Source organism: Capricornis sumatraensis, chromosome 18, assembly GCF_032405125.1.
Source record: "Capricornis sumatraensis isolate serow.1 chromosome 18, serow.2, whole genome shotgun sequence".
In the NCBI taxonomy this organism is placed as follows: domain Eukaryota; kingdom Metazoa; phylum Chordata; class Mammalia; order Artiodactyla; family Bovidae; genus Capricornis; species Capricornis sumatraensis.
In genome coordinates, this window is record NC_091086.1 from 31,474,269 (window position 1) to 31,491,609 (window position 17,341).

General features: G+C 40.4%; 1 protein-coding gene across 1 annotated transcript; it reads right to left on the reverse strand.

Annotated features, from left to right (window-relative positions):
• Nucleotides 1-12,254: 12,254 nt before the first annotated feature.
• On the reverse strand, nt 12,255-12,704 carry HSPB3 (heat shock protein family B (small) member 3). The gene has a single exon (XM_068990351.1). It carries the CDS (start codon nt 12,702-12,704, stop codon nt 12,255-12,257), a length of 450 nt encoding a protein of 149 aa, XP_068846452.1.
• Nucleotides 12,705-17,341: the final 4,637 nt, after the last annotated feature.

A 17,341-nucleotide genomic window follows, 5' to 3' on the forward strand; every position in this document is an offset into this window, starting at 1 on the left:
TGGCCGGCAGATTCTTTACCACTGAACCACCAGGGAAGCCCTTATTGTGGTTACGGTTGCTTTTATAATTTTTTGTCTTTTAATATACATATGGACTTAAGTAATCTTCAGTCCTTACCTTATATTTGCCTGTATTTGGGGGATTTTCCCTTCCCTAATAGATTCTTACTTCAGCATTTCTTTTAAGATAGGTTTAGTATTGCTGAATTCTTTTAGTTTTTGCTTGTCTGAGAAATTTTTTATCTCTCCTATTCTAAATGATAATTGTGCTGGGTAGAGTATCCTAAGTTGCAAGTTTTTGCCTTTCAGGACTTTGAATATATCATGCTACTCCATTCTGGCCTGCAAAGTTTCTGCAGAGAAATCAACTGGTAGCCTTATGGGGATTCCCTTGTACATGACTCTTCACTTTTTTACTGCTGCCTTTAGAATCTTCTCTTTAATTTAAGCCATTTAAATTATGATATGTAGTGGTGTGGGGTCATTTGGGTTCATCCCGTCTGGGACTCTGTGCTTCCTGTACCTGGTGTCTGTTTCCTTCTTTAGATTTGGGAAGTTTTTAGTCATAATTTATTCAAATACATTTTCAATCCCCTTCTCTCTCTTTTCTCCTATGGAACCCCTATAATGTGAATGTTGGCACATTTTATATCATCCTATAGCCCTCTTACGTTGCTTTCTTTTCATTTGTCTCTCTGTTTGCCATTCTGATTGGGTGATTTTCATTATTGTATCTTCCAGACCACTTATGCATTCTTCTGTGTAGTTTAGCATGCTATACATTGCTTTTAGAGTGTTTTTTTATCTCAGAAATTGAATTATCTGTTTTTGATTGGGTCTTCTATATAGTTTCTAGTTCCTTATTAAAATGATCTGGGCTTACAAAACGGAGAAGGCTATGGCATCCCACTCCAGTAATCTTGCCTGGAAAATCCCATGGACAGAGGAGTCTGGTAGGCTGCAGTCCATGGGGTCGCTAGGAGTCGGACACGACTGAGCGACTTCACTTTCACTTTTCACTTTCATGAATTGGAGAAGGAACTGGCAACCCACTCCAGTGTTCTTGCCTGGAGAATCCCAGGGATGGGGGAGCCTGGTGGGCTGCTGTCTATGGGGTCACACAGAGTCGGACACGACTGAAGCGACTTAGCAGCAGCAGCAGCAGCAGGGCTTACAAAAATTCTCTTTCTTAATTCATAAGTATTTTATTAACAACTTTTAAAATTCATTGTCTGGTAGACTGATTATCTTTCTTTCATTTATTTTTTCAGGGGCTTTTATCTTGCTCTTTCAGTTGAGAATATTTCCTCTACCTTTTCATTTTCTTAACTTTCTCTGTCTCTATAAATATAGGTGAAACAGTCACCTATTGTGGTGTTTTTATGTGGGAGCATTTCTATGTAGACTGCATGTGTCCAGTGTCTTTGGTGCAAGAAATTTTATGTGAATGCCAGCCACATCCTTCCTCAGGTGTGCTGGTCACTATCACCTTGATAGGGGGTATGGCTTGTGTTGAAGGAGCTAAAACCTGCACAAAGTGTGAGATAGGATTTCCTCTCTGTTTAGTGGCTTCACCATCTTATCAGAAGCGGGGTCTGCTCCCAAGTTGCCAGAGTGGTAGCCTTGAAGATTGAGCAGGTTTTGTTCCTGTTAAGTGTGTTTTTCCTTCTCCCCACACTGGGGCCTTGCCTTTACCCCAGTGTTGAAGCATGTGGGGCTTGTGTGCTTACAGAGGTCCAGTGTGCTTTCTGTGTATGTGTGTGCACCTCCACTCACACACAGCCCAAAGTCACGTCTTCTCCCTTGTTGTGGTTGTCCCAGACCTAGTACAAGGTTGTGGCAGGAAGTGAGCAGGGCCTGAGTGTTTGCTCTACCACGACTGGAGACTGCGGCTTTGCAGTTGCAGGAACTGAAGCAGCTGTGCCATTGACAGAAGGCTGGGCGACTTCCGTGGTGCTGTTTGAGTGAGTGGCAAATGGCTGCCACGGCCCCACCTGAATCACCTCCCAGGTCACCTCTGCATCTCTAGATTCAGTCTTTTCTCAGGACCCGGCTGTCCTACATCCATCGTAAAGCTACGGCATGGAACGGGCAGGACTGGAGCATTTATTAGCTGGAACTGGGGATGGCCGTATGTGTTGGAGGGAATCTTTCTTGCAGCCTTGGCTGTTTTCTTCCAGCTTTCTGCCAGTTTCCGGCTAGTTTTCTGTGAGAACTGTTCCACATACAGATATATTTTTGATATGTTTATGGTAGGAGGTGAGCTCCATGTCTACTTACTCCGCCATCTTGACCCCTCTCCACTTTCAGCATTTTGAAACTTAAACTTTGATTCTTCTCTGCATACAATAAGTTTTGGCATATCCATATTATGAAGTACAATACTTCCATTAAAATCACATCCTAAACAAAAACTTTTTGACATAGAGATATCCCCACCAAAAAGAGGTGAAAATTTTATATACCTTTTCTTAAATTTATTTTTTAATTGGAGGAAGATTGCTTTATAATGTTGTGTTGGTCTCTGCAGCGCAACAGTGAGAATCAGCCGTAATTATACATATCCGCTCCCTTCTAAGCCTCTCTCCCCTCCCCCCCATGTATTCTTTTTGTAACTTGCTTTTCTCCTTAAATTTAGTGAGTATTTTTCCACTTCAGTCAATATTTTTCTGGAAAATGATTTTTATTAGCAGGATAGTATTTTATAACTTGAATAGACTTTAGTTTGCTTAACAAATTTCTTACATTTTCAACATTTCAGATTACAGAATGCCTCACAAATTTTGTATAATTTTATTGTAACAGAGTAAATTCTTTAATTCTTGCTCTTCTACTTCTCAAATTATATGAAGAGCCTTAACATACTCTCTGGCAGAAAGATTGTTCTAATTTATGCTACAAATCAGCAACAAAGAGGTATTGTTTACCATACTAAGCAACACTGAATATCATCATAATTTTTAGCCTTATTGACTAGACAAAAACCCCCCAAAATGCAAATATTTCTTCAGTTCAGTTCAGTCCAATCACTCAGTCATGTCTAACTCTTTGCAACTCCATGGACTGCAGCACGCCAGGCTTCCCTGTCCATCACCAACTCCCAGAGCCTACTCAAACTCATATCCATCGCGTTGGTGATGCCATCTAACCATCTCATCCTCTGTCGTCCCCTTCTCCTCCTGCCTTCAATCTTTCCCAGCATCAGGGTCTTTTCCAAAGAGTTGGTTCTTCGCATCAGGTGGCCAAAGTATTGGAGTTTCAGCTTCAGCTTCAGCTTCAGTCCTTCCAATGAATATTCAGGACTGATTTCCTTTAAGAGGGACTGGTTGGATCTCCTTGCAATTTCCTCTTATGTTTCCCTATTTGTTGTTGTCTTTTTGTCCCTCGGGCACAAGAGGCCTTTCTTGTGCCAGAGGAAGAATATATAGGTGAATATGCCATTCAGAGTTACGAAGGGACACAAAAAGCATACTTAGCTTGGATTTTTAAAAAATATACAATAAAATGATTATTTACAGAGATGTGGGCAGGGCTGAGGGACCAACAAAATGTTGAGGCACTGTGATACTGGGATTTCTAGTAAGAAACATATATTCCATCTTGGGCTCCATTTCTGTCACAGAGCTTCTAAAATCCTTGGAGTTTCCTAAGTGGAGAGAGAGACAAAAGACATTTTTTGGTTATGTTAAAAGTTACCTTTGGAAAGTCTCTAGGTAATCTAAGGATGGGGGTTGGTTGCCAGAAGAGCCAATCATGTGGTTAGAGGTTTAGAAAACTTTCAGTCCTCATCCTTGGGAGAGAAAAGGAACTAGAAACTGAATTCAGTTACCTATGGCCAAGGATTTGATCAATCGTGCCTGTGTAATGAAACCTCCATAAAACTCAAAAGGAGGTGGTTCATAGTGTTTCCATGTTGGTGGACAATTCAAGGAGACAGGCCCCCAGAGAAAGTGTGAAAACTCCTCCCCGTTTCCCCTTATCTTGTCCTATGCGTCTCTTCCATCTGCCTCTTCCTGAGTTTATACTATATATTATAATAAACTAGTGATCTACTAAGTATTAATAAAATGTTTCTCTGAGTTCTCTGAGCCAGTCTAGCAAACTAGTCCAATACAAGAAAGGGGCTATTAAAACTGCCAGTCTATATAGCTGGTTATTAGAAACACAGGTAATAAGCTGGGCTTGCAACTGATGTCTGAAGTTGGGGTTAGAGGAGCAATCTTGTCAGACTGAACCCTTAACTTGTGGGATCTAAGGGTAGATAGTGTCAGAATTGAGATGAATTTTAGGATATCCAGCTGGTATAACAGAATTGCTTGGTGATATGGGGAAAACTCCCACACATCAGAATTGATGCACACTTATAGGCACCCAGAGACCAGTAACAATGGGAAGTCATGACCCCCTTGATCCTAAAGAAACAAGGGAAAGGAAACAGAACTATCAATGTGAGCTGGAGCCAGAGGAGAAAAGGCAGTCTCATCAGAGCTGCTTTCAGAGGGAGGCAATCCCAGTCACAACCTGGAATCAAAACAGCAAGAGGCAGGGAATAAAATACTTCAATCTGCCTGTCTTTCCGCAGGCTGCTGTCTGTTGGTGCCTTCAGCTGGGTAAATTCAACTTGAAATCAGAGAGCAGTGCCCTGAGGCCACAGAACAGGGCAGAGAAAGACAAGAAAACAATAGAATAACCAACGCAGTGGATACTTATGGCATTTTTTTGTTTTTTTTCTATTTAGTACTTCTATTTTATTTTTACATTCAGTACTTCTAAAATGCATTTGTAATTTTTCTTTTGATTGTACGGTATCATAGGTATAAGCTTTTTATTTAATTTTTCTAGATACCTATATAGTTATCTTAGGTACATATGCTGTGTCATATTCCTATTCATTTTATCAACTGCCATTATCAACCTAAATTTTTACAGTGGGGTTCTTCTCAGTGTTTCCTACTCTGTTCCACTGATTCATTTATTTTTGTGCAGTAACACAGTATTTTAGTTATTGTGGCATGACAGTATGGTTTATCACTAGGTAGAGTAGCTCCCAAGTGTTCTTAAGTTCTGATGAAAATTATTAGGAAAAAGTAGCTGTGAAAACTGGGGGGAAATGTCAAATACAAAAACCTTAATTACTCAGCTATGTTTTGAAATGGATACTGCTATGTGATATGTGCAAGTTTTCATTCTCTCCTGTGGAATCTCGATATATATTACTAGATAATAGAAGGAAGTTTTTCTGTTTCATTATATTCATTATTTTGGCATATTTTTTAGATTCCACATACACATGATAATATACAGTATTTTTCCTTCTCTTACTTATTTCACTAAGTACAATATTCACCATGTCCACCCATGCTGCATATTGCAAAATTTCATTTTTTTTTTAATGGCTGATTGGTATTTCACTGTGTATATATACCGCATCTTCTTATCCTCTCATTTGTTGATTGACCCTTAAGTTACTTCCATATCTTTGCTGTTGTAAATAATGCTGCTATGAACATTAGGGTGCAGGCATCTTTTCAAATTAGTGTTTTGTTTTGGTCAAATATATACCCAGAAGTGGAACTGCTGTATCATATGGTAATTCTATTTTTAGTTTTCCTGAGGAACATCTGTTTTTCTACAATAGCTACACCAATTGACATTCCCACCAACAGTGGACACATCCTCGCCAACATCTGTTATTTGTGGTCTTTTTGATGAGAAAGTCTCTGACAAGTGTGAGGTGACATCTCATTGTTTTGATTTGCATTTTCATGATCTTAGCAGTGTTAATTATGTTTTCATGTGCCTGTTGGTCATCTGTATGTCTTCTTTGGAAAAATATCTATTCAGGTCTTCTGCCCATTTTTAATTGGGTTGTTTGGTTGTTGTTTTTTTTTTTTATGTTGAGTTGCATGAGCTGTTTACACATTTTGAATATTAACCCCTTAATACTTGTACCATTTGCAGATATTTTCTCCCATTCAATAGACTATCTATTCATTTTGTTGATGATTTCCTTTGCTATGCAAAAGCTTTTACATTTAATTAGGTCCCATTCATTTATTTTTGCTTTTGTTTCCTTTGCCTTAGGAGATTATTCATATATATTCTCAAATAGAAAATATACACATATTATTTTCAAGTATACATAGTGCATTTAAGAAAAATTACTACATACCACGTCATAAAGTCTCAACAAATTACAAAGAATGGTATTCTAGAAGCCATTTTATATTACCTCAGTATATTTTTTGTATTTGTCCTTGAAGTTAGAAAACACTAATAAACAGGATTTTTAAAATATATACATGCAAATATACATGCTCTTATATAGTAAATAATGCTGAGGAAACATAAAAGAAAATAGTTACTTAGAATCACTTATTTAGTTACTTAACATTCTTCATTTTTCAAATTTAAATACTGTTCTGTTATTTTGTGGAGAACATCTAGCCAACTCAATTGCTAAAACAGAGTTATTTTCAAATTATGTCCAAGCTGTAAATCAGCACATTGAATCAACATTTTAATTCTTGTTTCCAACTAATTATTTGAGAGCCTTTGAAGAGAACAGTGGTTATTATTGAAAAGCCTATTTTTGTTTAGCTTTAGTTTAGTTGCTAAGTCATGTCCAACTCTTTGTGATTCCACGGACTGTAGCCCACCAGGCTCCTCTGCCTATGGGATTTCCCAGGCAAGAAAACTGGAGTGTGTTGCCAGTTCCTTCTCCAGGGGCTCTTCCTGACCCAGGGATCAAACCTGCATCTCTTGCACTGACAGCCGGATTCTTTACCGCTCAGCCACCAGGGAAGCCCATATTTTTGTCAAGCTTGTGTAGATGATTATTAGGTATTTTGGATCTTTTTTACCTGAAGTTGTTGTGTTTTTAAAAAATTCCTCTTCAGATGTGCTAAGACCATTAATAGCAATTTCCAGATAATCACAAGTAGGTGAGAAATAAGCTAAGGGCAGTCAGTGGGATAAAAATCTCCAATGACTTTTGGACTTCCAGGATTGGTCCACCATCTTCAGAAAAAGAAAAATCCTGGAGAAGTTTAAGGGGACTTACACTGCACATTAAAAATTAGATCAAAATATGAGGTGATCCAGTGATTAAGATATTATGCCTCCACTACAGGGGGGATGGGTTCTATCCCTGGTCAGGGAACTAAGATCCTGCGTGCCAAGCAGTATGGTCAAAAATACAAACAAACAAACCCCAAAACAAATATATATATACATATAACAAATATAATATACACATTATATAATGTATATAAATTATAATACATAATTATAACATATATCATACATATGAGATACATGTCTTTTTAATTAAATCAATTTATATATTATATAATTTATGTATTATATATATAAAATATCACCATATATATTATACATATATAATATATATAACATCAGCATATATATTATATATGGTAATGTTATAATAATATATATAATGTACAATAATATAATAACGTATATAAGACATAATAATATTATATATAATATATAATATTATATATAAGGTGATATTAGAGTTTAAATTTGAAGTCAGTGTAGATGCTATAAAACTGTGATTTGCCTGCCACCCTCTTCCTGCAATTCTGGGTCTGAGATTGTTGTCAATACAAACCCTGTGTAACTTCTGGCCTGCCTTCTTTTTTTTGAAGCTTGTCACCTGCCTCCCAAGCCATGCTGCTGCCACCTTTGCCAGAGCCTTTGCTAAACTTCCTTAGGTGGCTGCTGTTCAGGTGGAAGCCCCGAATCTGCACTTTTCTCGCTTCCTGACGGAGCGAGCCCTAACCAGGCTGAGTCATCCTTCTGTCCCCAGAATGGATGAAATGTCACACTGTGTGCATGGGTCTGATTTTCTGAGCAGTCACTAAGGGGCTGGATGATACAACTCAGAGTTCAGGAGAGTCTACTCCCTGTGAGTTGAAACTTGACTGATGAGATATGGGAAATAGTAGGGAACAGGGCAATTTCCCCTCCTTTATTCCCTGTGGAGTGCTCTAATATTCGATTTCCTCCTGAAGGTCTTCTGCATAAGTTCCAGGTGCCTGGCCAACACCCCTGCCCAGAGGCTGCAGTCTCTTTATAGTCATTGTGAAACAGTGGCCAGCACAGCCGCACATCACATCACTTTGTTTCTTGTATTTTCTTGCCTTTTTCTCCCTATTTCCTCACCTTTACCATTCTGGGCTTGCACGTGCCAAATTGTATTGCAACTTGAAGGCACCCAAATAGTGTCTCAGGCTCTGTCTTTTTGTAGAAAAGATTTCCTAAAAGCTATAGCAACAGTTCTCACTTTAGTGGAGAGCTGGCGTTTTCCCCTGGCCCCTAGGAGTCACCCTCCACTTTTTTCCACCTTGCTCTCTGCCCTGGGAGGTTGCTGAACTGTATCTACAGGACACCCACACCCTCTGGCTACCAGATAGGTCCAGCCAATAGGATGCCCCAGTAGGAGACTGAAGGGAGAAAAGTATTTATTTTCCTGGTGCCTATGAGGTCACCTTGGCTGACTGTGTCCCTCAAGATGAAAGTCAGAGCTGGAGTTCTCTATCTGACCTTCTTTTTGATTTCTGAGACCTGCTTCCTCCTCTCACTCCTTTGGACCTAGGGAACCTAACCACACTGCTACCCTCAGGGTAGGGTGCTGCCTTGTGGCTCAAGTCCACCCTGCCCACTCCTCTGTAATTTATCTCTTTATAAATAAATTATTCTAATTTGAATTATTCCAATTTGACAGTGCCATCTGCTTCCTGTTGGGATGAGTAATGAGAAGGAATGGTTAAATGACATTATTGTTTATCTGTGTTGGAATTGTGTGTAACCATTACAAATCACTTAATGTTCTCTAGCAAAAGAAAGTAATGCACTATTTTTTTCTAATCACTTAAGAAGTCAAGCAATCAGGGTTCTGGCAAAAACAAACAAGACCAGTCAGAATCCCATCTCCCGTGTGGATGAAAATAATCAATAAGTAATCTATAACAGGAATAGAAATGATTTAAAAAAAAATAAAAAGAGTTTTATTTGAGCCAAACTGAGGACTATCGCCTGGAAGACAGCCTGTCAGCTCTGAGGAACTGCTGCAGAGACACATGATTGTCACCATAGTTTCATATCTTGTCAGAACCAAGAACATTAAGTAAGCCAGGCATTTACTTCTCTAGTGGCTCAGATGGTCAAGAATCTGCCTGTGATGCAGGAGACTCAGGTTCAGTCCCTGGGTTGGGAAGATCCCCTGGAAAAGAGCATGGCAACCCACTCCAATATTTTTGCCTGGAGAATTCAATGGACAGAGGAGCCTGGCCGGCTACAGGCCATAGGTTTGTGGAGAGACAGACAAAACTGAAGAAACTTAGCATGCACACGTACTTCAAGTTTACAGAAAAACAGGTCAGCATTCACATAGTGAGTCAGTATGGCCTTTGCACCAAGGAAGGGAGTCTTACAATGGAAGGAGGAACAGCATTGGTGTCCCAGGAAGGGAATCATTTGCTCTTTATTTTTAACATAGACATTCTTTACTTCTGGTCAATGTGCCCTTTTCTTCAATAATTAAAGCAGGTGTAAAACAGGCTGTTTTAGATAGCAGTTAAAATTCAAGTCAACTCATATATTAGCCAGAATGACTTCCTCATAGCTCAATATGTGAAATTTTCTTGTATCACCTGAAAGGGTCTTTAATGAAGGAGTCATTTATGGGAGAGCAGGCAGAGTAAAGGGAATCAACAGGGAATTGTGAAGTACCAGGAACAGGAAATAGCAGAAGATATCACCACCCCAAGTGTTGAAGGGGCATAAGGAAGAAACAGCGTTGGAATACTGGTGTCTGATACAATTCCACGTCTCGGAAAAGAAGCTGTCCTTGCAGACCTCCAGTCCCGGGGAATGCAGGTCCTGCCGGAGCCTCATCTGCAGCAGGCTGGCAGTGGAGAATGAAATGCCCTCCTCTTCCACCCCTCCTGCCCGCCAGCTTCCTCTCTCCAATCTCTGCTCTGCAGTCAGTGCCTCCTATTGGCTGAACCTCGTTGGAAACTAACATGACACGGCCCATCAGGGTGGGCCTGCTTGGGCTCAGAGTGGGGCTGAGTAGGGCAGAGGATGGTCTGGGTTGGTGGGAGGTGGGGAGGGCAACAGACAATAACCAATACGATCAGGATATCAAACCCTTTGCAAACATAATCCTAATTTTGAGAAAAGTGATACGTGTATTTATGTTAAAGTAGCTATCTCATGGTAGTAGAGGAATAATAAATGGTTTTTATTTTTTATAGTGCTTGGTATATCTCCCAAATTTTAAAAAAAATGTATTACTTTAAAATTTATCTTAGAAAAAATAAATGCTAATTGAATGATGTGTTTAATTTTAACTTTTAAAGGAAAACATTTTCTATCAGTGGCTCCACACGCTAAGAACTTCACTTTCTGAAATTTCTCAGAAGATCTCACCTAGAGTAAGATCAAGGCCAACGAGAGGATGTTTGTGTTTGTTTCTCAAAGTACTAGCTTGTTTTCACACTATCCTGCCCAATAATAGAAAAGAATAATCTAATATGGGACAAAGGGCATCCCAGTCCTAGTCATATTAGTAGATGTAATCCATTAATTACTATTAACTTTGTTATACAGCAGAGTTGGTCTATGACATTCACTTTGTCAAAGAACAAAATTTGTGATCCTAGAGTTGGATGCACAATCACCAACTTCATATAAACACCTAGCTTCAAAATGCTTTCAATTTAGTTAAACTATAAACCAACATTTCTGTTTTCAAAACGACTTGTATAGCTTCTGATTTATTTTTCTACTGTTTCATACCTCTCGCATCTGCATGTAAACTACAAACAAAGCACCATAGAGGAGCTCGGGTGTTATCAGCAGTCAGCAGCTACGCTGTTGTTTTCCATACCCAGATTCCTCTGCTATTCATAGCATTGTCCTCAGCCTCACATGGGGTCCGGGGTAAAGGCAGCTGCTGCTGCTTCTAAGTCACTTCAGTCATGTCCGACTCTGTGCGACCCCGTAGAAGGCAGCCTATCAGGCTCCCCAGTCCCTGGGATTCTCCAGGCAAGAACACAGGAGTGGGTTGCCATTTCCTTCTCCAATTCATGAAAGTGAAAAGTGAAAGTGAAGTCACTCAGTCGTGTCTGACTCTTAGCCACCCCATGGACTGCAGCCCACCAGGCTCCTCCATCCATGGGATTTTCCAGGCAAGAGTACTGGAGTGGGGTGCCATTGCCTTCTCCAAAGGCAGCTACTTTCCCCCAAAGAAGTACTTCACATGTAGAGAATGAGATAGCAAATCCTTGGAATGTCACAGACCAGCTGTTGAAGGCAATTGTTCCTAACCACCAATGTCTCAGCCGCTCCTTTGGCCCAGAGCAGCAGTTGGGGGAAATAGAAGCAGCCGATGTTCTGTATAAACTCAGACACCCACGTAAGCTGGGCCTCAGAACTTTCATTGCCTGCCAAGCTATTTAAAGCTAAGGATTATGCAGTGAGAACAGATGCAGTGCATTTTGCCATCTTCTGAAATCTAACATTTTAAGTAACATTTAAAGAGCATAGTTTAAATTTTCTTAAATTCAGTCATTGTACTTTTCAAAGTGGTTTCCTAAACTTCATAATAATTTAAGTATGATTTACTGCATCTTAATATTTCATAAATATCCACAGAACATACACTGTGCTTTAAAAAATGCTGCAGCTAAGATTCAGCTTAATATATTTCAGATCCAATTTTCCAGTACTGTTTTAACCTTCGTATTCTATATTTACAAAGCTACGCTATAATAAAATACACTGAAAAGAAAAGCTTATTAAGCGAAGGAGATCACAGCTCTTTTTAGCAATATAAAACACTTTCATAAAATGGATAAGAATTTCTTAAATTGGTGTGGCTCTTTTGCCATCAACTGTTACAAATGCAAGCTTCTCTGGCATTGTTGAAGTAAGGAAGAAATAATTCTGAGTCGCTTCTGCTATCAGACTACAGTCTCCTAAACTGTCAATGTTTCAGGTGTTAAGAATAGCATCAACCTGAGCTGTAGGAACATATTTAACAACTTTCCTTTCTGAATAAAAATAACAAAGACAACCTCAACATACCAGGAATTATGTCTGTGTTTTTAATCTTCATAAAAATCATTTCAAACGTGGGTAATACACACATTCCCGTGATACCATGGGCTAAACTAGAATCTTCCTCTCGACGTATGAACAGACACTAACCCGACACGATGTCACTTGGTCCCAGCCGAATCCTTTACTTCCACCACCAGAATTCCATCGTGACAGAGGGTCGCCGACAAATCTTTGGTTTCAATGCCGTCGGGCAGTTTATACTGTCGGGTGAAGCTTCTGGAGATAAAACCATGCTCATCCATTCTGGTTCCATGTTGAGCTTTTATCAGCAGCCAGCCCTCGAAGGTCTGAATGATGATATCTTCGGGGAGGAATTGGACCACGTCCAGCAGGACCTGGAAGCGGGATTCGCCTCTCTGGGGCGGCATCTCAGCGGCGTCCACTGGAGGAGCCTGGGCCGCCCTGGCCTTCCCCAGGTCCACCGTGGTTGGCCCGGGCAGTGCATATAAAGCGTGATCCAGCCTGCAGTCTTCCAGACCTCGAGCTTCGAACTCCTGCTCGTATCGCACTGGAGTCTCGATGAGGTGCCTCAGGATGATTTTTGCCATAGTGGAGGCAAAGCCGGCATCCAGCAGCGTCCTCCCCGTCCGACGTCCGCGTGGAGCTTCGCCGCTGCCTTCCAGCTAGATTGTCAGAGAAGAGCTGCTCTTCGCTTATAACTCCGCGCAGACGCAACTCTTTAATTAGACCTGAATCACAGTGCCGCACGCTCCCTCTTGTCTTTTCGCTCCTGCTGACAATGAACGGCTATTTATAGGGTGTGTTTCGAAGTTGCTTTTAGCACACAGCCTGCTTGAGCTGCCGAGTCAAGGATTGCCCTTGCATTCTCAGTTATCCTTGGCAAGTGTGTCGGCCTCGCTTACCCAGAGAGAAAAAGCGAGTCGGAAACAATATTTGAGAAATATCTGAGTGCTCTGTCTTTGTGAACTACAGTGAACTGAGGGATCAGAACAACCTAGAGATGAGCACTTATCTTGGATAAACTAAGTCTGCACTAATCCTAGTCTCCAGGCACAAAGTCAGGGGGAGGTGACTTGAGCTTTAAATTGACTAGGAATCAATTACACACACACAGGCACATTCAAATCTCAAACATTCAGCAAGCCCTCAGCCCTCTGTCCTATACATTTACTTTCATTTCATCCTTTAATCTTCTATCCTTAAGTGACATCTGAGCCAGGCCATCTGGGTTTCTTATATTTGACTCATGAAAAATGAGATCAAATGACTGAGCCAGACAATGATGTCCAACCTCAGATGGGGTGGGAAAGGCATAGAACAGAGAATTTTAGTAAGGAAAATACAGCTCCAGGGCAGAGAAAAAGCTTAAAGCTTTTTGACTATTTTTGATACTAAAGCCCAGAAAACTAAGGATTAATCTAGTAGTGGCTCAGCTGTTGAAATGGCAAAAATAAATAACATAACTCTTAACTGTAACCCCTTTAACATTAAATTTAGATTGAGAAAGAATGAGGTAACTCTTTACCCACTGCTATGGCAAGATATCCAAGACATGTTAAGTACAAAAGGAAAGTCCAGGACAGCGTATAATGTGCTGTATTTGTCTTTTATCTTAAGTAGGCATTTGCTTCTGAAATAAAATCTGAAAGTTATGTCATGGGGAACAGAAGTTGCCTCCTGGGATGGTAGCAGAGTGATCGGAAGGCAGGGGCTAGAGGGAGACTTGCCTATCACTATAAACACATTTGTGCTTTTAACTTTTATACTGTGTTTGTAATGAACATACACACAAGAGGGTTTAAAATATAGAAAACTTCCTCTCCATAGAGGTTAGTATTGTCTTGAATAGGTAGACTCCAGAATACCTTTCCTTAAAACACATGTCCATTTTCTTAGAATTAAAAATAAATCTAACTAGTTTTTAGTTTTCATTTTTTATGGTAAAAAATCTGCCTGCAATGCCAGAGACCCAGGTTTGATCCCTGGGTTGGGAGGATCCTCTGGAGAAGGGAATGCCAACTTTTTCCAATATTCTTGCCTGGAGAATCCCATGGACAGAGGAGCCTGTTGGGCTATCGTTCATGGGATCACAAAAAGTCAGACATGACTGAGTGACTAACACTTTCACTTTCACTTAGGAAAGTCTAAAAAATTAAAAACTAAAAAACAAAATTTTAAATTTTTTAAATTTTAAAAATTAAAAATTAGAAAACAGAAGGGAACAATTTCCTTTAGCTCTTTTATAATACCCTAAAACTCTGAGCGGATATTTTGGTATATAGTTTAAAATATGCCTTAATTATGTTGTTCACACACAGCTTTTTTGACTTGCATTTTGCAGGTTGATGACCCTCAATGGAAAAATGTATTCTTTGAAATCTTTAATGTCCTCTGGCTCACAAAATATTGAGAGATGTTTTCATTGATGCTGCTCTGAGTGGTAAGTCAAAAACAGAACTCACTACCAGTGGCAGGAAATATATACGGTACTAAGGATTTGGCTTTAAATTGCTGGAAAGAGTCATAGCAAAATTGAGAAGAAAGTATATAGATTTTCTATATATCCCCTGCCCCCACACATACATAGCATCTCCCATGGTCAGCATCCCCACCAGAGGGTACATTTGTTACAATCAGTGAACCTACATTAACAACATCGTTTACATTAGGTTTCACACATTGTGTTGCACATTCTATGAATTTGCCCAAAGGTATAATCACGTGTATCCACCAAAATAGTATTATACAGAGTTGTTTCACTGCCCTGAAAATCCTTTGGGCTCCATCTACTCCCCTCCCCTCCTCCCAACCTTTGTTCTGAAAAACTGCTGTAAAAAATAAGCCTGTGTATTTGCTGTGCTGGGTCTTCATTGCTGCCCTCCAGCTTTCTCTAGCCTTGAGCGAGGGCTGCTCTTCATGGCAGCGCTCGGGCTTCTCCCAGAGGTGGCTTCTCTTTTGTGGAGCGTGGGCTCTAGAGTGTGGGCTCAGGAGTTGCGGCACATGGGCTCATTGCCCCAAGGCATGTGTAATCTTCCTGGACCGCGATCAAACTCATGTCCCCTGCATTGGCAGGTGGATTCCCAACCACGGGATCACCAGGGAAGGCCAAAAAAAAAAAAAAAAAAAGTCTATTTAAAAAACTAAAACTTCTCTAAAAAAAAAAAATACTAGAAAGATGCTGGTAGGGTGGACAGAGAAAAACATAGCCAATTATGGGTTATTGCCTTTAAGGATCTCTAAAATAAGTGAGGAGGACTAGATATGAGTGTTTCCATGTTGCTTGTATGACTGAGTTGCTGAGGTTTAAAGGGAGTAGTCACATTTCGGGAGCAAACACCCAAGGCTTCTACTTCTGCTGTTTCCCCAAACTGCCCTTTGACCCTAATCCTGCGCCTTCTATCCTCCTCTAGGCTTCTGTTCAACCACTTACCCCTTTCTTGATGTTCTCTAGTCTCTCACTCTCCACAGGCCCCTTTCCATCAGCATAAAGTCAGTTGTACCTCATCTTTTTAAACCAAAACAACACCTACTAGCCCTTATGTCACCCCCTAGCTAATTATTCCCCTCCCAGCACAGCTCCTTGAATTTGCAGCCTGTGTTCAATGATAACTCTTTGTGCTATTGCAAAATAACTCTGCCCTGGATTGATGTCAAAGTCAGCCTTATTGCCAAATCTATACTTTAACCTTATCTTCCTTAACCTCTTGAGCATTTGACATAAGCCTCTCAGCAGGAAAGAATGTGAACTATTTTTGTCCTAGCCCTGTCAAGAGAACAAGTGGAGTTTTCTCTTATCCTATTCCATGCATTCTCAATGGAGGTGATATCACCCTTAAAGGGGCAAAAATTGGTTCTTATGGAGCAAATCAATCAAACAAAAAATCCATGTTATCTAAGATTATGCCAAATCTTAGCTCTAGGGAATGGATTATGGTCTTCCAAAAGGCCAAGGTACATAAACAGTCATAAAGAATATCTGTGGAATTAAAGTTTCATGGGGGAGAGGGGGTAGAAATCAGGTGGAAAATGTCTTAAAGACTCTTGGGGGTGGAAGGCTGGAGCAATAATAAAGAAAAAATTGAGGATGCAGTCCTAGTTGGCTTCATGAATTGCTCATCCAGACCCCAATGGTGTCAGGGGCTCTTTGGGGGGGAATTTCAGTACCAACAAGGCTTAGGGTCTGAGAAGGTTCCCTAGAAAGGGTAATCTCATGGCCTGGACAAAAAGATGATAAAGGGGGATAAATGGAGCTTTGGGAATTCAAGTGTTCCTGGCAACAAAGTGACATGTTCCAGGGCCTGGAGCCAGAAGAAGATTCTGTGTTTGGAGGACAAAAGACACAGCGTGACCACAATGCAGGCCACAGAGTAGGAAGTGGGAGAAATGAGGCCGGAGAGGTGGGGAGCAGGGACCAGATCAGGAGAGATTTGTATGTCATCTTTGTTTTCAAATATCTACCAGTTGCTCTGTGATACAAGAATTCTTGTTTTAGAGTAAACACTAATCTTTCTCTTCATAGTCAAAAGGCCCACTGAGGATTTTTTTTCCAAATTAAGGTTAAGATTCTATTCTGAAATATAGGTGTTAACTTCACAAAGACCCAAATCAGTGCCTTCTTCACTTTTCTGACTATACCCACAATAAGAAACATATCATCACCAGTGAACACACATACACACATGTGTGTGCATGTTCAGTCATGTCCAATTCTTTGTGACCTCATGGGCTGTAGCTCGCCAGGCTCCTCTGTCCATGGGATTCTCCAGGCAAGAACACTTGAATGGGTTGTCATTTCCTCCTCCAGGGGATATCTTCCTGACCCAGGGATCAAACCTACATCTCCTAAAGCTCTGGCATTAGCAGGCAGATTCTTTACCACTGAGCTACCTGGAAAGCCCACATATACCCATACTGGGTACAAAACATTTAGCTTTACTACATGTAATACACTCTGATGGTCTCTGTTTGATTCCATTTAGCTTAACAGTGAGCCTTGCAACTCACTAAATTGATTTTACAGCCAGTTTGGGAAGCACTTAGTTAACTTTTTATATTATTAAGCAAGGTGGTTCATCATCCTTGTAGGGTGAGTTATCCCTCTGTAGGGAGACTACGATGGTCTCCACTTGTTTTTCTTCTGTGGCTGCAGAGAGATGGTGAGTGGGTAAGGAAGCAAGAGATGTAGCAAGACCACATGGCATGGCTTGTGTCGAGTGCTGAAAGG

What these genes read in the sequence shown, in the direction of transcription:
- HSPB3 (XM_068990351.1), bottom strand. Translation starts at nt 12,704, where the DNA reads ATGGCAAAAATCATCCTGAGGCACCTCATCGAGACTCCAGTGCGATAC.